We start from the raw sequence: 26,863 nt of genomic DNA on the forward strand, positions 1-26,863 counted from the left end.
TTGAATAATGATGAAATTTTTGTTCCCCTCTAAGGTATTATAGTGCAGACTCAGTTATACAAATGGAACAGGAATACAAGCTTTGCCTTTTTTAAAAAAAAAACTCCTGCAAAAGTACTGTACCTGACTGAGTTTAAATGGCAAGATTATTAATACTCCAACTCAAATTCACATTATGGCTCTTTTTCTAAGATAAGATGCAAGAATTCTGCAACAGGGGAGTGCTGCCTTAAAGCCTTACTAAATCTCCACATGCACCCCTTTTAAACCCCGACATTTAAGTACAATTAACACTAACAATGCTCTCTGCATTTTCCCTGGATGTGGCTTTCCCCTTTGTTTAATGACTTTCACTGAAAAGTTTATATGACTGTTGAGATTTCCAGTGCACGAAAGCATCAGTTTGTAGTGGATTAAAAGATGTGAAAGGCAGTAAGAACTGCTGGGACTTAACAGTCCACAAATTTATTTCTCTTCAGCCCACAGACATCCAATACATACATACTTACATACATATTTAAAATCTCATATTGTTATTTTTTGTAGTGCAACGAAAGTCATGGAAGTGTCAAATATATTAGGCACATTAGCCAGTTCTTACAGAACACTGCAATTTGGCTAACACAACTGGTTTTTAACATAGTTGTTTCTTTGAATAAACCTAATCATTTAAACTAGCCTCGGGCATGAAATATAAAGGAAATGGCATATTTCCACCCCTGTACTGTAGCCAGGCATTAAGGTTCATGGAGAGTTGTTGGGCTAACATGGCAACATTAGTTTTGGGGTTGTTTTTTTTAAAGAAAACCTGTTTTGATCTCCAAATGAAGATAATTCTTATAATGCTGAGCTGCATAAGTACCCGGAGGAAGACCTGTTTCCTGGCTGCCTTTCATATGATCTTTATTGTATATCTATGATTGTGTCACCAGGCAGAATTTAGTAATACCATTGATTGTTCATGCTGGTGGAGAAATAGGAAAGGTGCTTTCATCTGTTAGGGGCTGGATGGAGCGAGCGAAGGTGAGGTACATTTCAAAATGTCTGAGGAGAGGAAAGAAGAAGCAAAGCAAGCAAATGAAAACCCACAAATACATATGAACACTGAGGAAATCTACCATATGCCTATGGGTGAAAGAGCTGTGGCTATTATCTGTGAAGGAGCTGTAGTTGTAAAGCATGTGATTTCTCTGTGGAGCTCGGTCTAAGGTTTAAGAAAGCTTGAGTAGGTCTGTTGATGGGATTAATGTGTGCACTTTAAAATTCTGGTATTTGACTGACTGAACCATTGCTGTGCTTGAGAGTATTGCTTTACGGCAATTATTCATTTATTTATTTTTCTAAATTTGAGAATGAATTTGCATACACATGTAGATTATTTTCCTTTTGTAGTCAGAGATGCTATCCAGGTCACTGGAATTCCAGTGCAGATATAGTAATTAACAGAATATTATGTTAGGATCATAGAAAATAACCTTATTCTAAGTTAGAGCCATTGATCCATCTATCTCAGTTATTGCTACATTGACTGGCAGAGGCTTCCCAGTCTTTCAGGCAGGTGGCCTTCCCAGACCAAGATGGAGATTCCAGGGATTGAACCTGATACCTTCTGCATGCACCTTTGGGTCTTGTTTGAACTCCTTCTGGGTCCAGTTGGAACTGCCTGGAATAACCTCTATGTCTACCATTTCCCCATTTCCCACATTTAAGATGAGACTCCTCTCATTGGCAAGATAAAGTAGATTTTGGAACACACCAACTCTACTTATTGAAACCAGAGCAAGAACAGCACTCCCAAAGAAATAAGATTACTTGATTGCTAGCTGGCACAGTGTGTAATTTTCTAATTCTAAGTATAGTTTTTTTACCGAGCCTGAATTGAAGAGTGAATAATTTTTTATGGCCATGAGGGAGCATCAATCTTCCTTCCATTAAAAAGTTCATGTGACAGGTAATATGCTTTTCATGTGGTGAATCCTATAATTAAATTATTTGTGTATTCATGTTGTTTTAACAGATTAAAGGTTCTGTGTGGAAGACTTAAGTGTACTGTTCATTTGAGGCTGGACAAGAACTTCTAACTTTTGGCAGCTGAAGATGTTGTTACTATGGAAACAGATGTTCCTGCTTTCCTTTGTTGGCTGCCTTGGAGGTGAGGATATATGTTTATCTATAATTTCTAAATTAGAGCTGCAACTGAATCATTCCTTTCAAAATAAAATGTTGCAACAGCAAAGCTAAACTTTTCAGTCCATTAAAAATAAGTGCATTATAAATTTGGAACATTAATGGAGTATAAAAACAACTTCATTTTCCTGTGTTGGTTATTACATGCAGCTTGCAGACACAGACATTCAAAAGAAGGAGGGCCATTCCCTAAAAGTCACAAAGAAAAATATGTGGTGGTGATAAACCTAGATGCGTGCATTAAAATGAACACCGATATGCTGAATAAATAAGAATGTATATTTAAAATATGACATCCAATGCAAAGCAGACAAATCAGCATAAATACCCAAGTGGTACAGCAGCAACAAAATTGTTTGAAAGTTTGGCAAAGGCTTTCACCATTACAAAATGATTTCTGCACAGCTCAGTGGTGGCTCGATCTATCCATTTTGAGAATTCTTAACCATGAGCAAAACCGGAGTATCCTTCACTGATGGTATGATGTTTCTAAAAAGCTTATGGAATAAAGAGCTGGGTGGAATTTAGTGCACTCAGGGTGCAGGGTCTAGAAGCAATAATCCACTCAAGGAGCAACTTTATTTTCGTTTTGGAGCAGTAAGAGTAGTGTGGCATAGAGCAGGGATTCTGTCATTGAGCAGCACTCCAGTTGGCTGATGTTCCAGTCCTGCCCAGTTGCCAGGTCCACTAGCACAGGCCAATCTGATGAGCCCCATAGGCAACCTGGGGTGCTGTGGCCCAGCAGCAACCCTATCCAGCTGAGCTTTTGTGCAGACATCACCTTGCCAAGATCCAAGAAGGAGACCCACCCAAAGGGAAGCAGGGTGCACCCCCACCTGCTCACCCCTATCATATTACATACATATACATTCTCAAGTTTCCTAATTTAATCAGCACATAAACCAGTACATACAGCAGTGCATATCACTGTGTAAAAAAGTTGTGTTATCTATAGTATAAAACTATTCAGCAGAAATACAGTGCCACATGGAGTTTGACTCTATCACATGTATTAACCATATCTTTGCATATAATTTTGCATATTGTTTGCTTTTTTGTGGGTGGGGGGAGAGAAATCAACTAAGAAAAAGGCTAAGATATAAGCCAGTGCTCAATGGAAGAAGTGGACTGAAGTAAGCAAAGATTGATCAGGTTGAAACCACCAAATATCATGTATAAATACAATTAAAACAGACTCCTTCTCTGTTGCTAGTAAGGAACCACTGAATTTCATTGAGAAAGCTGTCTCCAGATGATTTATTTAACGTTGCATGAGGTCTTCAAGAAATAACAAAGGTATAAAAACGAAACCATACAGAGCTGTTGCAAACACTGCCTTGTGCACTAAACTACTGTGCATCGTACAGTGAAGGGAGATGAAATACACCTTCTCAGACATCGCAAGCTGAACTCAAGTTATGAAAGGCCACATATATACACTTCATTCATATGAGGACAACAATCCTGCGATCACTAAAAATAGATGGAGATGATGTACCGTGCTTATAAAAAGCAGTTCAATTCCAACAGTTCATATAATCATAGAATTGTAGAGTTGGAAGAGACTCCAAGACCCATCTAGTCCAACCCCCTGCAATGTCCACAACAACCCCTGGTTTGGCTCGAACCACCACCCTTCTGGTTAACAGCAAGATGCACCAAGCCATTATGTCACTGGGGGCTCTGAGCTCTGTTTGAACTCATGCTGCAGTGCCTTAGTGTCCACATCCATCAAGTTATGGGACTTAAGCTTTTCAATAGCAAACACTTTGTCAACATGAAGTTGGTGATATCTAAATACGAGGAGGACAGTAGAGCACATGTTTTGCTTGTGAAGGGTTCCAGGTTCGGTCCTTGACATCTCCAGGTAGAACTGGGAAAGACAGCTGCCTAAAACCCTGGAGAGTCACTGCCAGTTGGTGTGAACAGTACTGAGCTAGGTGAACCAATGGTCTGATTTGGGATGGCATATTCCATCCCTATGGGTGGTTCTCCAACATTGTGTGAGCAGACTTTTCACTCACCTTTCACCCCCAGTTTGATAGAGAGTTGCTCGCAACACTTGCACCCTTACTGATGCCATTCAGGTTCCCTGCTGTGTCTGACTTTACGGCATTGTTATACTTGCCTTTTGTCTGTGGCTTCATTCACTGAATGAGCAAAATGAAGGGAAGGGCTGTAGTTGTTGCAAGTAGTTACACCTGGGAGCTTCAGCAAGCCTAAGTACTTCTCTGTAGCGACAAGGGCAAAATGAGACCTTACTCATACACTTCCACACATTGTTTAGCCACCAATTTGCTCTTTCTGTTTGTTCTAATTGTTCTCATAACAGTTCTTGCCCCTAAAGGATTTTGAAGGCTATGAGTGAGATTATAAACATCTTGAAAGTGCAAAGGGTAAAAGAAAAGACAACGTTTCTCAATTTTCAATAAGTGGGAAAGTCCCTTGAGATGTAGGAAGGAGGGAACTGCTTGTAAAGCTGCGAGAAAGATCCTTATACAGCTCTTAGCTTTTATATCAGAAATACATTCTAGCTGTACTGGAAGTTTGACTGTATGGTGCATTTCATGGTGTCTGTTTCATCATGTTTGAATGTAAGCTTTTTGTGCAGGGTTTTTTAAAATGACAGGTCTAAGCTATTGGTTCTGCTTCTGAACATGTATTGCACATATTTTCTGGCTAATGTTTTCCCCATTTCGAATGAGAATAGTTTCAAGGAGAAAAAAAGATACGTGTTCTATTCTAAAACATTAAAAGGCTGCTGCAAACAGAAAATCATTAATGGGATCTGGGCCAAAATTTTAGAAATTATAAAATGCGAAACTGCAGCTGAGTGAGAGTACTAAGATTGCACACATAATGGCTTGACTGTTAAGAATAATCTGTGTTGAAGAGTGTACCTACTTGTTACAGATAGGTAGCCGTGTTGGTCTGCCATAGTCAAAACAAAAAAAATTCCTTCCAGTAGCACCTTAAAGACCAACTAAGTTAGTTCTTGGTATGAGCTTTCGTGTGCATGCACACTTCTTCAGATACACTCAGATACACTGTGTATCTGAAGAAGTGTGCATGCACACGAAAGCTCATACCAAGAACTAACTTAGTTGGTCTTTAAGGTGCTACTGGAAGGATTTTTGTTTTGTTTTGTACCTACTTGGTTTAAGGTGTGGAGCAAGGCATTAGAAAGAAACTCTGAAAACTTGAATTCCGCCTCTGAAAACTTAAAACTTGGTTTAACTGTCTTGCTTGTTGTCATGCACCTGCGTTGTAGGAACAGTCTTTCAGATGGTGAAGGTAGCAAATACTGTGTCTCTCCCCACCCCCAAAGCAGGAGGGTTCAATCCTGCTAGGTGCAGGAGTTTGATTTGACCACCCATTTCAAATAGGACTCCTGCAGGATTATACCATCTGAACACCAGTGATTTTTAATCTAATTGTATAGTTAATCTCATAATCTATTTGCATATTTCCTCAAATTCATTCTGCCTTCAAATTGTGTGTGTATGTATATGTATGTATATGTATGTGCATATGTATGTGTATGTGCTAGTTTGCTTCACAATCTAGTTGGCATTCTTGTATAAAGGTATTATATTAATTATTGATATTGACATGAATTAAAACAGAATTATAAGATTTTTCTATTGAAAGTAAGCACTATAATTCATTGTAAGGAGGAATAGTCAACTTTCCTACACACTATGCAGTCTAAGTAGATTTTTAAAGAAAGGTTGAGATTGAAACACGCATTCATATGTTTAGGCCACATTTTATTATTGGATATTAATCTTGTTTTTCATTAGGCACTGTTCCTTATGTAAATACAAGTAGTATATTTTCATGTCTCTCCAGTAATAAATCACATTTTTGTTTAGCAACAATGCTCAAGTTATTTATAGTACAATGAATGAATTTCTGTAACTGAGAGAAAAGTTCTGTTTTGTCCAAGACAATTCTTCTGGGTATGAACATATAAAGTAATATGAATTAATTGCCCTTTGACCATCCTATTGATATCACTTGTATATTTGTCAAAGAAGAATAAATGGACATATTTTTGCACCTTTCAAAGAATGCTTCTCAGTAAAGCACATAATAGATCATGAGTAGATAATCAAGGGATTAATAGTTTTAAAAAATCAGTTAAGATAGAAGGTAAGGGCATTATATTGTATATGCAGCTCTGGACTGCTAATGCTTTCATATACCAGGCAATTGATAGATACTTTCTCTTGGTTTTAAAATCTTGATCGTTCTCCTAGGGAGTGTAAGAAGTTTTCTGCAGCTCCCAATATTTGCTTTTCCCTTCCCTGCCCATTTTGTGGATTTGACGTAAGAGGGAAATTGGAGAGAAATAATACACGTGTGATAGTGACACATCATCTGTCTTACCCAGCTTCCCTGCCAAATCCTCAAGATACCTGGGAGTGTTTGAAGAGCAACTATGGCTCATAGTGGAGGCAGTTTCTAATACGCAAACTCATGTACGTGTGCACATTTTATGTAAGGAATGATTCAGAACCCTGATTTTATGTTGCAGGACAGTTGAACCCTGCTTTCATCATTTCTGTGGACCTTTCTAGGATATTAATGGATATTAAATTATACCTCTTGTTATAATTGCCCCACACTGTGCCATGAGAAACCTGCAATTAAGAGGATGTGCTGCTCCAGTTTCCAATAGGACTTTTCACTATATTATTTTAAACTACCTCATTCATTTAAGGTGCTGCTTTAAGTTTGCTGCTTTCTAAATAAACATTGCGAAAGTGCCTAATCTCAAGGCCTCTTTTGGTGAGCTGCATTTGCTTACAGAAGACGATTCTTTCTAATACTGAACCTAGGCTGGATCAAAGAAGTGTTTCAGTTACACACGTTGCAAACTTTGTATGAGAAATCGGGTTGGCAAAAACAGAACTCCCCTGCACCATCTGGTGTCACAGTGTTATAATGCATATATAATATATATAAAGTGTTTTTTTCTTTGCCAATGTAGCTGAGTCCTTATAGACATGGACCAAATACTAGACTAGTTTTCCTCAAGTCTGGTTTTCCCATTGTACTTAGCCGTTGTAACATTGCTGTATGAATCCTTTGGTGTGATTCATTATTTGCTATTTACCATAAATCATTTCTATCCTATATTTCTATATTTAAAAGTAGGAAAGGCAGAAAACTATGCTACAGTCTCAGATTGAATTAAGGTGTGAATACAGCCACCTGATCTGGTTCTTGGGAGTCAGTGCACACTACCATAATGGGGGAGCAGGGAGCACACACACATACTCAGGCAACGTGGCAAGAGATGTGCTTCCCAGCTGCTCCAAGAATGAGTAAATGTAAAGGCAGTCTGCTTGTAGAAAATTGGTTAAGGATAAAAAAAATGATGATAACTTGTCCAGTCTACACACCTACCTGGGAGAGATAGATCAGGTGAATTCAAACACACAAAAAACAGAGCCCCCTAATTCCTCTACAGCCCTAATGTGGACCATTGCTTTCCAGAGCAGTCTCACATCAACTTGCTTCAGAATGGCACGACCAGTATTGGGCTCGTTATTATCCAAGGAGAACTTTATGAATTCAGAGTTTGCTTGGTTTTTTTTGGGGGGGGGGTAAAAACTGTTTTCCAGTGTTTTTAGTACTGGGGTGAAACCGACGAGTTCTGCTCTTGGCTCTCCAAACACATACATAATTTTATTTGTAGACTGCCTTTCCTTAGTTAAAGCCATGCTCAAGACGGCTAACAACATGTAAAAAATTGCTAAATTACAAACAAAACGAAATTAGTAAGAAACAATGAATAAAATTTTAAAAGTATGCAAAGTTACCACACAACTCATAAGGAGATCTAAAATAAAGATACAAAATATTAATCTAAAGAACAATTACACCCCTAAACAGCCCAAATGTCTGTTTAGCAGCCTCCACTTTTGTAGCTGGAGTCAGTCATGGCCTCAGCCACCCAGGCCAGGTAAGAAAAAGCCTGCAAAGCAGGGTCACAGCTAAGGTGGTCTCTGCCCATCCTATTCTGCCGAGTTGTTTGCTGGCATGATCTAGGGAAGGACTCTTGAGGAAGTTTTTGTCCATCTATTGTAGGGCTTTATGCCTCCAAATAAAATATGCAATAAATTGTGCCTTTTTGAGGTCATATTTAAAGAAGCTTATTTGAGGTCTTGTTTTTGTTGTCATGGGATAATTACAATTCTCAGGATTAAGAATAAGCCGCAAAGGCAATTTATTCTAGCTGTATTATATTGGGATTCTGAATTCACTGGGATAGAAATAGCTTTGCAGAATTGTTGTTCTTCTAATATGCCAACTCAACTTTAGAGATGATGGTATAATGAATCAAAATGTGTAAGAATGGCTTAGTGGCAATTACATAATGTAATAGCAGATCTTATGTAATTCACCATTAACAGAAAGACATACATGTTTGGGAGTTTAAGAGCAAAATGTATAACTTGTGAGGAAGAGAGCAGCTGGGGGATCTTCAGCAGTAGGATTAGATCACTAGCTTGAAATTCACAAATGTACTGTGAGCTAAAATGTTCTGTTTTCTTAACTCACCTGCTTCAAAGTTACATTAAACAGTTAAATGTTTAAGTAACTTGCACAGTAAAAGTAGAATATATTTCCAATGTTCTGGTCCCTTCAGGACTCAAGTTCATTTCCCTGCCCTTTTGGGAATCAAGCTTCCCCTTCAGAGATGCATCACAAATTAGACTATATAAATTGCTACTGGAGTCTATAATGAAAATGTTTTATGAGGTCTTCATAAATAAGGTTTTATTATCTATTGAGAGCAGTGAAGTCCCTTCCAGTATTCATATAACACTGTACTAGTCATAGCTGGTAATACAAGCCTATTAATCAGATTAGCCTTGGTATGAAATGCATAATTTACAGTGACTAATATAATGCCAAGAAAATGAGCCACAAGCATTTGAGGTACAAGAGATTTAATTTGAATAATATTGTCTCTTGCAGATGGTAATTTTAATTAATACTTTTTACAAATTATGCATTGATAAAAACATTTTAGGTTATTAATTCATTGTCAGTTTCAATAATAAAATATGGCTTGTAGAAAACTTTGTGAGTAGTGGTGGTGGAAATGAGGCAGATAAAATCAAAACTCCTAAAACAAATGAAGACTGCAATCCTGTTACACATTTATCAGGGACTAAGCCCCATTGGACTTTATTTTAAGTAAACATGCAAACAATTGTTTGTCAGATTGTGCTCCAAAAGTAGCATGAAGGATTAAACAACTAACATTTTCAGCTTCAGTTTTACCCAGACAGGTGATGACCATTTTAGGCACATCTAACTGACCCGCAATCACCGATGCTCAGGTCTTTTTGGACCTGGAGGAAGGAAGAATCAGAAAGTGTAGTGGGGCAGGGCGTGCTTATGCGTGCTCCACCAATGGGGGGGGGGGGCGGAAACGGAACCCCTGTGCAAAATGGTCACCACCTGTACTGAAGAACAGTTCCAATACTATTTTCTGTATGCTTACATGATGTTAGGCCAGTATGTGTTTTAGAGTATTCAGATTACCGTATTTTTCGTCCTATAGGACGCACCGGCCCATAGGACGCACCTAGGTTTTTTTGGGGGGGGGGGAATAAAGAAAAAAATATATTCCCCCCCGCCAGCCGTGGGAACTCCCGCAGGGCTCCCTAGGCTGCGGATATCTGCCCGAAGCGCGGGGCGCTCTGCTTCAGCACGCCCCGCGCTCCGGCAAGCAGGCTGCTACGGATAGCTTCCTGAAGCCTGGAGAGAGAGGGGTCAGTGCGCACCGAGCCCTCTCGCTCTCCAAGCTTCAGAGAAAGCCTGCATTTGCCCCATAGGACGCAGACACATTTCCCCTTCATTTTTGGAGGGGGAAAAGTGTGTCCTATAGGGCGAAAAATACGGTACATGTTTGCTATGCAAAATTTTTGAAATAAACTATCATTTGCTATCTAATCCAGATCTGATTGCAGTAGATAATCTAGGATAGTCAAAATTTGGAATGTACAAAATTGGCTACTTTCTAATAGCAGCTAGACTGACCACTAGACACCTTTGGAAATGGATAAAGTCACGGTGGAAATCTGGCATGACAAAGTCTGGATTTTAGCTATGTCAGAAGAGCTAATGCAAAGCATGTGTTTGCACAAAGGGAGATTCTTCTTCTTCATCATCATCATTGTTATTAAATATAAAATATATTTGAGTCTATCAAATATATAAATGAGAGAACATACGCCCCAAGTACACCAACAACATATGGAAGTTTATGGAACTCTTTAAGCACAAAAAGCCTTGATGTCAAATATCATTGACAAGTAACTTGGGGGGCTTCGTGCCTGTGGACAGACAGAATAATCAGGCTGAACAGCAACCTTTGTTTTATATCTTATGTAGTTTGTTTACTTTTATTACTTTCTGGGGATTTCTCTCACATGTTCTCTCACATGTTGTTTATGATTTGTAGCCTTGTCTTTTACAAGATTAAATAAAAATTAATTCAAACAAACAATTGATCATGAATCACTGGCATGTATTCCTTAACAGTGAGCAAAACTGCTGTGCCTCTAGGTTAGCCCAGCTCAGAAAGAAATAGTCCCCCCTTGGTCTGTTGCTTTGCACACATGTGCCAGCTAGCCTAAATTGCTTAATTTGTGAAGGACCAATCTAATCAAAATTAATCACAATCTAATCAAAATTAATCAACGATCCATTGACTTCATGAGAAATCCTCAAAGCCCATTGAAATCAAATGATAGATGCAAATATTGCTCCTCATTTCAGCAGCATTTCCTCCTCACCTTACTTCAAGGTTGGGTGAAAGGGAGTGGGTAGAAACAGCCACAGTTGTTTATCTCACAGTGAAGAAGTGCATCCAGTGAGCCACAGCTGAGTCTCAGCAGAAGGGGAGCAAAAGAAAAATATTACCGCAGACTGGCAAAGATTCTTAATACAGTCATACCTCAGAAGTCGAGCGCCTTGCAACTCGAACGTTTTGGCTCCCGAACGCCACAAACCCGGAAGTTAGTGTTCCAGTTTGCAAACGTTCTTTGGAACCTGGACGTCCAATGCGGATTCCGTGGCTTCCAATTGGCTGCAGGAGCTTCCTGCAACCAATCAGAAGCCACGCCTTCTTTTCCAATTTTTTTGGAAGTTGAACGGACTTCTGGAACGGATTATGTTCGACTTCCAAGGTACGACTGTACATAGTGCTACGGAATATATTATTTTTTAAAACAACAACAGTTTTCTCAGAATGGTGGGTTGTCGTGTGATGAGATGGTGTGCTTTAAAATGGATACATAAGCATCCCATAGCCAATAAACTGAAATAATAAGCAATGCTTTTCCAAGTTCTGTCTGACCTTTTGTGATGTGATCAGCTCAATTCTGGGGAAATGGAGATGTTGCTGATCTTCGCTTATAAACATCGACCTCCTGTATGTTCCAACAGATGGACTTATTTGAAATTAGCTTTGCTGATGGTTTTTTTCTGTCTTGAATTGCTTTCGGTTTGTCATTTAGATCTTAATAGGAAGGATAAAGGAGATCTCTTGACTTGAGAATTTGGATGAGTTTTTGACGCTTGCTTATTTTGTTTTAAATGCAACCTTGAATACTGACTTCGTGGTAAAGGTGAGAAAGCACAGCCACTTCAGTCTGCAAGGCTGCAACACTCAGAAGTGGATAATGGGTTCTACAGCACCAGTAAATCAAATGTTTCACTGACTTTCACTGGTTCACCTGATTGTGTGTCACTGCTAATGTGAAGCTTCGGCTCGAACGAAAGGTAAAACTATATAGAATTAATAGGGTTCATGGGCACCACCCACTGCTTTACAGCAGTTGTTTGGGTTAGTATAAAATGTGTGGTTCTAATAGTTAACATGTCTTACACTCTTTGTGATCATATTTTTGCTGGGGGTTTTTTTTGGACCACCTGTGTATGGGGTGGGCTGATCATAAATTCCATGGAAAAGAGAGAAATGTGCGTGTACACACAGCAGCCACACATAACACCTGTGTGCTCATTTCCCCTGCTCCTTGCCAGAAATTGGGTGTGGGGGAAAAGTTTAGCAAATTTAGTTGGGAGGGGCGCAGCGATACCAATGTAGAGTGCAGCCAGAAAAGTTTGCCTTCCTTCCTTCCCTACCTGCAGGCTCTAGGAAGATACCCCCCCCCCAAAAAAAAAGAACTAGAACAATTAGGCTTGAAAAAAGCCTTCTACTGGAGCTTATAAAAGGCCTCTTTAAAACCTAATTGTAGTAGAGAAGGGGCGATTTTATTGTAATAAATGGGAGGGGTAGGGAAGTTAACTCTTTTCAGTTATGACCTCCCACACCACCTCTCTGTTATTGCAATTAGGGTTTTTTCTCCCCCTTCAAAGAACACTTATTTAAAGCCAAATTGTAGGGTGGGGGTAGATCTTGTAGATTGTAGCTGGTGGGTGAAGATTACCAGAAGCTCTTTTCTTCTCAGCACTCTCTGCAGGAAGATCTCTGCATTCCCCCCCCCCCCCAGAAAGAAAGTATTGGGAAAAAATGTGATTAGGGCCAACTTGCATTTTTAAACAATTGTGTAGTTTCAGCCTCAGATAGCTGTTACTACAACATGAACGTAAGAAACATAGAGCATATTAAGTGAAATGAGTAATTGAGATTGAGCTAGGGAATGGTTCTACACTATATATATCAATAATTACTGTACTAGTAATGTATTTCATCCTCTATTTTTTATTAGATACAACGAGGAATAGCTAGTGAATATTATTTAGCTCTTTCATTGAGTCTAATCATCCCCCTCCAAAAAAATTACACATTTCCTGAAGTGATGACATCAATTATGTCCTGGGTGAATGAGTTCTGGAGGTTAATTTCTTGCGTTTTTAAAACAACACGATTTGTAGTACTTCTTTAATCTGTTGTTTCCCCATTTTGCTACAGCCCTTTGGGGATTTGTTTGTTAGATTTCTTTGAACAAAACATGTGTAAAAGGATCAACCATAAAGTCAATTGCATATTGAAAAGGGGAGCAGATTGCTCACCCTTGCAGCTGGCTGTGTCCCCGAGAAAAGCATTGGCTATTCTATACATTTGGCATATACAGAAGATTTACCCTTGCTTACCCAATTCTGGCTGCTGGTGTTGGTTGGTGTGACCTGTCTTATTACTGTATTTACTCGAATCTAATGCTCACTGTTTTTCGCCAAATTACGTTGTGAAAATTAAGGTGCGCATTAGATACGATGGCACATTTATACTCGCCAGCAAATACTTTTTTGCTTTCAAGGTTCTGAAAACTGAGGTGCACATTAGATTCAGTGGTGCATTAGATTCAAGTAAATACAGTAATTATTACATGGCTTTATTTTTCTTGTACACCACTGTGGAATCCTAAGATACAAATCACGGTGTTTTGTTTTGTTTAAAAAACAAATTAAAAACTGATGGCTTTGTGCCAGTTAGCAGAAATGGACATTATAAGTTTTGCAAAACATAGTTGAAATTCATTGTATTGAATAGCCAATCATTTTGTAATGATAAAGACATAATAGGAACCCAGGGGCTCATCATGTGGGGTTCCGAGATCAATCCCTAAGGAATCTTGCATTTCATAACTGTGTATAATGCTTCTTTTGGACAGTGCAGTGTATCTCTTTTTTTAAGAGTGTGTGAGAATGGCCTTGCTGGATCATGCCAGAGGGGCATCTAAGTCCAGCATGCTCTTCTCATGGTTGCCAGCAAGGTGTCTATATGGGAAGTCCACAAGAAGGTCCAGAGTACAGCAGCACTCTCCTCACTTGAGATTCCCAGGAAATGGCATTTAGAGGCATAGTCAGTAGAGGTGGAGAGGTGCTGCAAAGTGTTGCTCACCTGCCTTCCAAGTGCCAGAGTGTTACTGCCAGTTCCTGGGTGGGGTTGTGGTGGTGGTACTGAGGCATAGGGAGCTTACCTCCATGTGAGCAGCCATCATGGCTCCACGCATTTGTTTATAAATAACAGACCTTATGCATTAGAGAGAGAGAGAGAGAGAGAGAGAGAGAGAGAGAGAGAGAGACTGGGTTTTTTCTGTGGTATATAAAACATTTACATGGTTGTGTAAGGGACGAGCCGCATTGATTGCTTTTGGCATCAGTTCAAGTAAGAGTTGGTTGAGATTTTTTAATGGCTATGGAAAAGTCATTGAGGCTGAAGAGAAGATGAGAAGTTTTAGGGTCAGCGCAGGGCAGACTGGGTTCCTTATGCCAGAATTGTACGTATTCTCCCTTTTAATCTTTGCCATGTTCTATAGTCTGGCATGCCTGTTGCCTTTGTCCATGGAGTTTTCTTGGCAGGGATACTGGAGTGGCTTGCTGGTTCCTGCTCCAGGTGGATCACGTTTGGTCAAAACTCTCCACTATGACCTGTCCATCTTGGGTGGCTCTGCACAGCATAGCTCATAGCTTCTTTGAGTTATTCAAGCCCCTTCGCCACATCAAGGCAATGATCCATGAAGGATCCATGAAGTGATCCATGTGGACTGAGAACTCCCAGAAGTGCAAGCTGGATTTTAAAGGGGCAGAGGAACCAGAGACCAAATTGCAAACATGCACAGGATTATGGAGAAAGCTAGAGAGTTCCAGAAAAACATCTACTTCTGCTTCATTGATGCAAAAACCTTTGACTATGTCGAACACAGCAAGCTATGGCATGTTCTTAAAGAAATGGGAGTGCCTGATCACCTCATCTGTCTCCTGAGAAATGTGTATGTGGGACAAGAAGATACAGTTAGAACTGGATATGGAATAACTGATTGGTTCAAAATTGGGAAAGGAGTATGACAAGGCTGTATATTGTCACCCTGCTTATTTAACTTATAAGCGAAAGGCTGGACTGGATGAATCCCAAGCTGGAATTAAGATCACCGGAAGAAATATCAACAACCTCAGATATGCAGATTACACAACCTTGATGGCAGAAAGTGAGGAGGAATTAAAGAACCTTTTAATGAGGGTGAAAGAGGAGAGCGCAAAATATGGTCTGAAGTTCAACATCAAAAAAACGAAGATCATGGCCACTGGTCCCATCAGCTCCTGGCAAATCTAAGGGGAAGAAATGGAGGTGGTGAAAGATTTTACTTTCTTGGGCTCCATGATCACTGCAGGTGGTTACAGTAGTCACAAAATTAAAAGACGCCTGCTTCTTGGGAGAAAAGTGACAACAAACCTAGAAAGCATCTTAAAAAGCAGAGACATCACCTTGCCAACAAAGGTCCGTATAGTTAAAGCCATGGTTTTCCCAGTAGTGATGTATGGAAGTGAGAGCTGGACCATAAAGAAGGCTCGTCGCCAAAGAATTAATGCTTTTGAATTATGGTGCTGGAGGAAACTCTTGAGAGTCCCATTGACTGCAAGAAGATCAAACCTATCCATTCTGAAGGAAATCAGCCCTGAGTGCTCACTGGAAGGACAGATCCTGAAGCTAAGTCTCCAATACTTTGGCGACCTCATGAGAAGAGAAGACTCCCTGGAAAAGACCCTGATGTTGGGAAAGATTGAGGGCACAAAGAGAAGGGGATGACAGAGGACAAGATGGTTGGACAGTGTTCTTGAAGCTACCAACATGAGTTTGACCAAACTGCAGGAGGCAGTGGAAGACGGGAGTGTCTGGCGTGCTCTGGTCCATGGGGTCACGTAGAGTCGGACACGACTAAACAAAAATAGTCTGGCATGGCAGAGAAAGGTAGAAGCTTGAATGTCAGCAGAAAAATAAACTTCTTCAGAATATTCAGGAGTTTAATGCGTCTCTGGGCTGAAGCAACCCTTCATTGTATGAGGAGCCATTTAACACTCACAAAATTCCCAAGACCTCTGTACAGAGCTCTCCACTCTGGACAAGATTTCCGGTGAAAGCCAGAAACAATCAATGAGTAAGAAATGGAAGAAGGCAGCAATAAAGGGAATCATGGTGCTATCTTCCAGAAGGAATGACAATTTCTGCTGGATGTGAGGGAAAGATACACATTTAAAAGTTCATCATTGTATGTGCATTTAACTCTAGAAGGAAAACTGTGTCAGCACAGCAAAATCTGTTCAATCAGTCTTTATGGTGTGCACCAAACAAAGAGAAATCTGTTGCATGACAACTCCACAGTACCATCTATTTCTTCATCTGCAGGTAAATTATTGGTGATGACTGAAAACTAATCAGCTGCCTTTTCATTTCATCAATAGGCCAAACCCTTGAATAGAGAGCAAGGTGCTGCTGACAGCCACTGTTTTTCCCACTGTGTAGCCTTGAATCACTGCAGCGCAGCCACTATGGTGATGAAAATTACAGGGGAAGAAATATCTGCTTGTGTTCCATTTCTAAAGGAAAGTGAAGGAGACGAAATGACATTTGTGAAAAGACACAAGCAGTACATGCCGTGTGCCTGGCTTGCCTGGCTTGATAGTACTATTGACATTGCCATTATAGCTAACAAGATACACACCAGAACTATAGAAATGTATGATTTGACAGAGTAGCTGTGAAGCAGCAAGCGCTGTCTTTCTGCCAGAGTCTCCTAATGGGATACTTGTTCCTAAAAATCAAGCAGTCTACCTGATTGCAGCCTGGCTGCTAGAAAAGCCCCAAGGTGCTTGTGGGTGGCCTGACTTTGAAGATAATTATTTAAGCAGAAAATGTGGATATGCAGTATTGTATTCTGAGGCTCTGCAGAAGCTTTACAACTGCAAAATGAAAAGATGCTTTGGAGAAAGGAGGGCTTTATATACACCCAGGAACTTTTCCTAGTATGGTCTATTGATTTTATGATGAAAAAGAATTGCATCCATTTCCTTCCTGCAATAGAATTTGGAAGTAACCTGTTCATCATCTTGAAGGAATACATATTACAGATAGCACTTGCCCAGTTTGCAACTGGAAGTTTGGAATGCATCAATTTAATAGGTTTCCTAATTATGTCAGAGACCTTCAGGGCTTTAACTAGTCATATATGTATATGAAGCACAGTAGAATTATAAAAGCAGTAATTAATGATTAATAGTTGAACGCTATCTGATTTTTTTTTGTAACCATCAATTGCACTGAATTATGAATAGATTAAATTTAGCTCTGAATTTTCTGGTCTGTCTTGGTTTCCTCCTGAAAACTCAGGTGGTGAACTTACTAGGATCTGGTAATGTTTCCAGGAAGTCACTCGACTTATTTCTGCTGCATTTACTCAGAACAGCCTGGGCCTAACATAGGCCATGTCTTGAGTTGATGTCAGTTGATGTTGTCATCAACCTGTACCTTCTGGGCACCACAGTTCAAGAAGGACACTGACAAACTGGAACGTGTCCAGAGGAGGGCAACCAAAATGGTCAAAGGCCTGGAAACGATGCCTTATGAGGAACGGCTAAGGGAGCTGGGCATGTTTAACCTGGAGAAGAGGAGGTTAAGGGGTGATATGATAGCCATGTTCAAATATATAAAAGGATGTCACATAGAGGAGGGAGAAAGGTTGTTTTCTGCTGCTCCAGAGAAGCGGACACGGAGCAATGGATCCAAACTACAAGAAAGAAGATTCCACCTAAACATTAGGAAGAACTTCCTGACAGTAAGAGCTGTTTGACAGTGGAATTTGCTGCCAAGGAGTGTGGTGGAGTCTCCTTCTTTGAAGGTCTTTAAGCAGAGTCTTGACAACCATATGTCAGGAGTGCTCGGATGGTGTTTCCTGCTTGGCAGGGGGTTGGACTCGATGGCCCTTGTGGTCTCTTCCAACTCTATGATTCTATGATTCTATATATTAGTTTATGTACATAGATGGCAAGGCAATTGCCCCATAGTGCTGTGTTTTGCCAGTTCCAGAATATAAACTGGTCAAGAATACATTTAATAATAATAATAGTGTCATACCTTGGTTCTCAAACTTAATCCGTTCTGGAAGTCCATTCCAAAACCAAAGCGTTCCAAAACCAAGGTGCGCTTTCCCATATAAAGTAATGCAAAATGGATTAATCTGTTCCAGACTTTTAAAAACAACCCCCAAAACAGCAATTTAACATGAATTTTACTATCTATCGAGACTATTGATCCATAAAATGAAAGTGATCAACAATGTACTACAGTCACACAATCAATCAATCAGTAGCTGAACTCGGTTCCACACAATCACAAAAACAAAACAAAAAAGCCACAAAAAGGCAAAATTAATTGCAAAAACAGACAGACCTCAGCGTAACACTCAAAACAGAACTGTGGCACTCAAATCAGAAGCATAACACTCCAAATGGAGCATGTTCGGCTTCCAAAAAAAAAAGTTCGCAAACACTTGCTTCTGGGTTTGCAGTGTTTGGGTTCCAAGTTGTTTGAGTACCAAGGCGTTTGAGAACCAAGGTACCACTGTAATAATAAATTTATTATTTATATCCCACTCATCTGGCTGGGTTTCCCCAGCCGCTCTGTGGCTATGGTCAAGAAAGAATTTGCCTAGCTTAAAATGGTGTACCAGCTGTACCCATTCCTAAATAAATAAATAAGTCCACATGCTTCTCACATCCTGATTGACTTATTACGACGGGCTGCATATGAAGCTACCTTTGAAGTGTCTTTGGAAATTTGAGTTGGTCCAGAATGCAGAAGCAAGGATATTATTGAGTGTGGTTCCAGGATACCTTAGGGGCTGCATCCTCACATAGCAGCCAGCCTGCCTGCCGCCTATGATCTGGTAGAGAGGTCCTTATGCATGTCCTGTCTGTGACACAACTGTATTTGTCACATAGAATTGGACCCTTCCATTGAGGTTTTCCATCAATTGGTGAAAAGGTCCCTGTTTTTATTTGTTGAACTGTATACAGGGCATTTTTATCTGCTAAGGCTGGAGTTTTTAAACTTTCCCCTGAGACTGGTTTATGTTGCTTTGTTATGGATTGTGGTTTTTTCCTTGCTTTAAGGTCCTTCCAATTAATGGGACTACATTAGATGGAGGGGATGTGCATTTTTTAAAAAATAAAATAAAATCACGAATAATTCTATCAAATTCATAAATTCCCTCACAGTACCCTCCTTTACAAATATAATGCAGCTAAGGTATCCTCTTTTCCCTCACTCTGGGATGCCATTTGGCTCACCCCACTTTTCCCCCTCATCCCCCTTTCCCCTATCCCTTGTTGTAATCTTTAGAAGTCAAGTGCAACTCAACGCTTCTTAATTCAATAATAGCTAATGATGTTTTCCCATGGCAGCTTCTACTTAAAGGGTCAAGAGGCAGACCCATAATTTATATAATTACACTGGCTGTTGAGACGTTGCTTCATTCCACAGTGCTGTTTGTTTGTTTGTTTGTTTGTTTAAAAAAGAGGCATTGCTACTTACAACATGATCAAAGTGCTGTGGGTGCCGGCACAAAAGGATTGAATTTGGCAATAATAAATACATAAGTTAGTAAGAGATTGTGGTACTCTGTACTAGTGAGTACAGTAGTACCTTGGGTTACAGATGCTTCAGGCTACAGATGCTTCAGGTTACAGACTCCGCTAACCCAGAAATAGTACCTCGGGTTAAGAACTTTGCTTCAGCATGAGAACAGAAATCGCGCAGCAGCGGCGCGGTGGCAGCGGGAGGCCCCATTAGCTAAAGTGGTGCTTCAGGTTAAGAACAGTTTCAGGTTAAGAACGGACCTCCAGAACGAATTAAGTACTTAACCCGAGGTACCACTGTACCATCACAAAAAAGCACTGGCAGTATGCATTCTTGGACCATGATCTCCATCCTGGGCTGTGTAACTGAAAATCTCATTTGGAGATATTATTTAATTATTTCATGAAAAATGTGTACCACTTTATTGCAAAAACGAAAACCTCCAACCAACTTCAAACTGGTTTCCGATCACAATTAGGCAACATTGATTTCTCCCATTTAAGGTTTCCAGTTAGGAAAGTTAGGAAATTCTCCCATGATCTGATGAATACCAGGAACCTTTCAGTGTTAAGGATTTGGAAAAGTCTGACATATGTGGTAATTCTGTGCCAACTATAGTTAAACCTGATTATTAGGTTCTATTTTCATTTGTTAAAATTTCTCAGTTCTAAAAATAATTTCTTCAGGATGTGGGCCCTAACTAATGATAGTCTTACGTTCCGTAGTTTTAGTGAAAGCTAACGTTTCCTGGGTTTTTACATTCAGGTCAGGAGAGAGGTTCGCCAGGTAATAATCACAGGTGCATTGCTGTTATTTATTTTTGTCATGGTCACATATGTGAGAATCTGGCTTAAAGCATTTTTATCATCCTAGGGAAGTGCTGTGACACCAACAAATGAAACAATGCATTTTATTCCCTAATCCCAGCAGCCGAAAGCCTGCAGCTATTGGCACCATAGTGTCATTAATTCAGCTGTGACTCAGAGAATAGTCTCATTTGAAATATTTGAAGTTCTCTCTCTCTCTCTCTCTCTCTCTCTCTCTCTCTCTCTCTCTGTGTGTGTGTGTGTGTGTGTGTGTGTCTGTGTGTCACATTCTACTTCTAAAAATAAAACTTGTGTCAACAAGGATCTGGTAGGATGAATTTGTAGCCATGTATCCATCCATCCCCTGGAAGCATAAGGGATTAATTTGTTCTACATGCCCGGCTTCCTTATTGCTTCTATTAATTATTTATATAACAGTTAAGGTGTGCACATATGCTTCACAAACTGCACAGTACCATTCCCTGGCTAGTTGGACTTGGAATTACTTTTAAGATATAGGGCACAGCTGAGTGCGAAAATTCAGGAGGGAAAAATGGAGGTAGTAGAATAAGGAATAACTCCGCAGGCTAATAAGTGCCTAGTAAGGGGGGGAGAGACATGTGTTGCTTGAGATGTCTTCTGGAATCCCTGACAAATGTCTTAGCTAGGTAAGAAAAATAGTAGCAATATTGTTTAATAGGTAGGTGGAAATTCTCCGGTCTCTACAGCACAGCTGTGCCACTAAACTCCACCAATTTTTTGTCATTATGGCTCTCTTTCAGCATTAAGTGTCCAGTAGCTAGCCAGTTCTGCATACACTTAACCAGAGCTGTAACTGGCGAGGGTATCATATAGATGGGTAAGCTATAGGGACGCTAATCCAACCTTCTTTGGGTAATAACTCAAGTATCTTATGATTGGAGTTGTTTAGAGGACACTGAGATATATAGCCAATTTCCCCCTCATGGTCATATTAAGCACACGTGTTTCGTTATGAGTAGATCAGCTGAGACACTGAACTTGCAGTTGCTTCCTGTGGTCCATGCCCAGCTATAAATACCAGCACAGGCTGTGGGCTGCAGCAACACATTGGCATTGTCCACTTCCTCTGGTTGGGCTGTCTTTGGGCACATATTGTGGTGAGACCTGGACAACCAACCACCCCTGTGTTGTGGGTGGGTACAATTGGTAAGCCACAACACCCAATTGGTAGGTCCCTCGAAGCTGGGTACGATCTGGCCAATGGGACGTAGTTCAAACAGTTCAAGGGACCTATTTATGCCCATGCACGTGACCCAGAGCTTCCTCTTTCAGTGTGTGCATTCAGAATTAAAAAAAAACCTCAGGTCCGCTACATGAGTACGTTCTTTAATAAGCATATCTACATGGTACAGTATTTTCAGTGCAACACTAATAAAATCAATATAAACTTTAAAATTAATGTTATTATTTCCTGAAAATAAAACACAAATAATCAGTAATGACAAGTTACATAACATCAAGCACCTTGTATCATTGAATGGCATTGCAAAAACCAGTTACTGGCACTAAATAAAAATACAGAAATGTCAGTTGTTTAAATCAAGGCCACCTCACATGCTGTTATACCTCACATAATTGTATCGGCCTAGGTACTTTAAATGTATAAAGCATTAAAACTACTTTCTGTATAAAAAAAATCACACTGTATGGCCAAGGGTATAGAATTGCTAAGAATAAGGTCACACCAAAATAGAAAAAAGGCTATTACATATAGTTGAAATACATACTAATTCAAAGGTTCATCAAATTAAATGAAAAGCACAAATTAAATGAAAAACTGTTTTCTGTAGTTCACATTTCAGAACTGCCAATGGTGAATGACACAATGCCCAGTAATGTAACTAGATAAAAAAAAAGCCCAAATCATTATTCATTACTTACACTGGCAATATAAGAGCTTGACTTATTATTAACAGTGGTGCCCCGCAAGACGAATGCCTCGCAAGATGGAAAACCCGCTAGACGAAAGAGTTTTCCGTTTTGGAGGTGCTTCGCAAAACGAATGTCCTATGGGCTTGCTTCACAAGACGAAAATGTCTTGCGAGTTCCTGCGGGGTTTTTTCCTCCCCCCCCTTTTTCCCAAGCCGCTAAGCCGCTTAACAGCTGATCCGCTAGGCCGCTTAACAGCTGATCCGCTAAGCCGCTTATCAGCTGATCCGCTAAGCTGCTTAACAGTTGATCCGCTAAGCCGCTTATCAGCTGATCCGCTAAGCCGCTAATAGCGCTAATCCGCTAAGCCGCTAATGGGCTTGCTTCGCAAGATGCAAAAACCGCAAGACAAAGAGACTCGCGGAACGGATTCTTTTCGTTTTGCGAGGCACCACTGTACTAGATTTTTTATATGTGGGATGTTAAACTGGTTCTTACAATAGAATTTACAGTTTGTGGAGAATATTCTCCGGAGAATTTTCTAGCAGAGAATATTCTCGAGAATATTCACCGGAGAATATTCTCACCTAACATCACTAGTTGTATCCTATAAAAGGTTTCTTCATGTTTAACCTATACACTCATATTTGCCTGAACATTGCTTCTGGATATGGCTGGTGCCTGGTACACACTACAGGCTTTGCATAACATAATATCAGTACAGTCATACCTTGGTTTTTGAACAGCTTAGTTCTCGAACGTTTTGGCTCCCAAATGCTGCAAACCCAGAAGTGAGTGTTCCGATTTACAAACTATTTTTGGAAGCCGAACGTCCGACGGGCTTCTGCAGCTTCCAATTGGCTGCGTTCTTTGGTTTTCGAACGTTTTGGAAGTGGAACGGACTTCCAGAACAGATTCCATTCTACTTCCAAGGTACGACTGTAGTGCAATTTCTGCAAAGTTGTAAGCATTAGTATAGGGAATAACATATTCCTCTGTTTCTTTGTTGTTCTGTGGATCCAGCCTGCCCTTTGTTCCACTGCTCTTGAATTCCATTTATCTAGGCACATTCTAAAATTCTAGAACTGGAGCATGCAGTTTGCTGCAGCTTTTAGTTCAGATCGTTTGCCTTCTCACACTTTCCCCTTTCAATTAATTCATGAAATTGCTGAACATTTCAATTCCCATAAATGTTTTTGGGGTTGTTGTTTTTTTAAAAAAAGCTATTAGTATTTAAAGAAAGGCAGTTGATAAAGAAAACTTTCTTGTAGTTGCATCTAAATTGATCCTCAGTTGCTCTCTCTGTACAGCCAGAAGAAGAGAGTGGCCTATAAAAGGAGAAATCATATTAGAGATTTCAAAGGTACAGATGAAAAGAAAAGGGTTTATAGTGATGATTAATGCAGTCTTCTCAGTAAAGTGCACAATGACCTTATTGGTTTTCACCTTCTGAACACTCAAGACATTACATAATAATAGAAAGGCAGTTGGGTGATTTTTCTCTTTGTGAGTAAATAGAAGTATTGATCTCTTTTCTGCACTGCATTTAGTGTGAAATTCTTTCTAAAGAACAAAGCAGAGGACTGAACCACATAAATGCCAGTATCCTAGTACTGTTGTTTCTGTGAAAACAGACAAGATTGGACAGTACAAATAATCTTCTTTAAAAGTAAAACTGTGTGTGTTTTAAAAGAAGATATAAAATAGCTTGATAGTTCTAAAAAATAACAAGTAAAAGACTTGATCCATTGTCAGGTGCACAACCTACCTGGGACTGCACTATTTCAGATGTGGAACCTTATGTTTGGATGTTTCAACATGCAAAAAGCAAACATTTTTAGTTTCCCCTTCCCCTTATGTGCTTGTTTTCTATCAAACAGACTAGTTTTTGGGATAGAACAAGTATTCAGTTATGTTACACCTTCCTCCCGTCAACCCCTGTATCCTAAAGAGAGAAAATTCCTAGATGACAGTACAGTATCACATAGTTTCTGAAGATATATATTATGCCTGAAACAAGGGTTTGGAGTTTCTCAGCTATTGCTTAGGTGATTCGATTGTGAAGTGTGGGTTTAGTGCTATGTGAGTTGCAATTAGCCCTGAGGACTTGGATAAAAATATATATGTTTAAAGTAAAAGCGTGCTGTTGTAGATGTGGAACCTTGTTTCACATTACAGTGGTACCTCGGGTTACATACGCTTCAGGTTACATACTCTTCAGGTTACAGACTCCGCTAACCCAGAAATAATACCTTGGGTTAAGAACTTTGCTTCAGGATGAGAACAGAAATTGTGCTCTGGCGGCGCAGCAGCAGCAGGAGGCCCCATTAACTAAAGTGGTGCTTCAGGTTAAGAACAGTTTCAGGTTAAGAAAGGACCTCCGGAATGAATTAAGTACTTAACCTGAGGTACTGCTGTACAAGCTGCACAAGAACTTACAAGGGAGGCACCAATTTATTCTTATTGGTTGCTTTAAAGCATAACAATCTAGGCAAATGCATATTCTGCACCAGGTAAGTACAAGGTTTAGCACCAAAAATCAACCCCCCATCACACACAGATCACATACCAATTTCCTGGTTTCTGTGGTCTGACTGGAAATTGTAATGATAATATTAGACTCTGATTATTTATTGTGTTGTTATCCCTCTTTTATATCCTTTGCACTCAAAGTGATGACCTATCCGGAAAATATTTACTTGTAGTGGGTAACCTGTGGCCCTTCAGATATTGTTGTTCCTATCAGCCATAGCCAACATGGCCAGTAGTCATGGCCAATGGGAGACCCACTCCAACAGCACCTGGAGAACACCATGTTAGTCACCCCTTGTTTATTGGAAGCTCAGAATCATTGCAGTGCTACATCAGGCCAATTCTAAATTAGTAAAGCACCCTTTCTGCTCTGCTTTCCCAGCAGTTCCCCCTCACTTTCTTTTTCACCCATAGAGAGTTCTCCAACATGGTAGATCTCAGTCGGTAGTAGTGCACCAATGCACAGGGCCACTACTAGAAATTACATAGAAATTGATTATGAATAGTAGTATCTAGGGCCTGATTCATTCCAGACAGAAGAAAGTACTTTATAGCGTATAATTTCATTTTTTGATTTCCCGCTGTAAGCCGTGGTGATGGCTTAGATGGTTTTAGATGTTCCTGCTGTTGCTCTGCTTAATCACTATCTTTCAGACTGTCTTCGAGACATATGGCTTTCCTTTTAAGAAAAAGTAGCTTAATGTAGTAATTTTAGATGAGACCTCCATTTCACTGATGCTTGTTATAGCTGCAGTTTTGTGTAGCTCAGCAGTTTTCTCACTAGGTCCTTTAGAAGAGACCCTTAGAGATGATCAATAATGGTGAAAAAACTTACTGAACAATGGTATGCCCACCATTAATGATCTTCCTCTGCAATGTGCTGCTGCAATGGAGTAACAGATGTGTACTAGGTCACACTCTCACTTGCCCCCAAAGCCTGCGTCCCCTAGAATATGTCCCCAAACACTGCAGTGAACTGTACTTTCATGTGGATTCCTAGGCAGCACACTCAATGTGGAAAGCATTTCCTAAAAAGACATAAAGTTTTGGTGGGGGGACCAAGCATCTAGTCAGATTTCATCTTCTCAGGGAGATTTAATTATGTGTTGAAATTGCTCTTTTATTTATTGCATCTGCCACTATAATAAAATTCCGATTTTACTCACCGGTATATATGTGAGTGAGCTATGTACATTACAAACGGAATCACCCGTATTCTTCTTTTAAGCAAATACTGAACAAATGTGCACAGCCAAACTGACAAGGCCGAATCGATATAGCATAAGTCATGCAGCCTATAAAATATATGTAAAGTGTGTTGTACTGCTTGAATACTAAATATTTGTGGATACAGGAGTTCATAGCTGCTTGCCATTGTTTAACAAACTGTTGTTCATTCACAACGAGGTTAAAAACTTTAATGCAATATAAAATGCCACCACCAAAGCATCACTGCTAGGTGGATTAGCACTTTTTAATGCAGAAAAGGATAACTTGCATTTCAGAAGATTTCTTTATCACAGTCTGGGATGCTGGACTAGCAAAGGAAGTTCATGCACAATAGGTTCATGATAGGCAAAATAAAATATTTTTTTCACACAATGGCATGGGGCTGGATTCATTTACCCTGTTCCTCTAGCAGAAGTCAGCACAAGGATTCCTGCTAGCACAATGGGCTTTCTCCTTTCTCCTCCCATGTTCCCCTCCTCTGACTCTGGAGCACTAGGGGAAAGAAAACCCAGAACAGCATGTGGGGAGAGTAAATGGGAGATCATTCTGTTGGGCTTGCACTAATAGAACAGTCACCTTAGCACTATAATGAATTCAACCCATAGGGTGGTATTTAACTATGTTTTACCTGTAGAAATTAATGGACTGAACTTAGTCATCTTCGTTAATGTCAGTGGGTCTACTCTGAGTAAAAAATTAGTTGACTACTACCTATTGGGTTGATATCGACCTCTTGAAATGAATGGACAACTAACCAGTTCACTGATTTCAGTAGGTCTACTCTAGATTTTGA

At 39.9% G+C, this 26,863-nt stretch overlaps 1 protein-coding gene across 1 annotated transcript in view; it reads left to right on the top strand.

Annotated features, from left to right (window-relative positions):
* LOC309364393 (contactin-3-like) overlaps positions 1-26,863 on the top strand; it is a 165,613-nt gene that overhangs the window by 38,494 nt on the left and 100,256 nt on the right. Inside the window, exon 2 of the mRNA XM_081901579.1 lies at positions 2,018-2,152. Within this exon, the coding sequence (XP_081757705.1) occupies positions 2,098-2,152 (55 nt within the window). The 5' untranslated portion in view covers positions 2,018-2,097. The remainder of the gene's footprint in view (positions 1-2,017; positions 2,153-26,863) is intronic.

Source organism: Podarcis melisellensis, assembly GCF_964234715.1.
Source record: "Podarcis melisellensis genome assembly, chromosome: 2".
NCBI lineage: Eukaryota > Metazoa > Chordata > Lepidosauria > Squamata > Lacertidae > Podarcis > Podarcis melisellensis.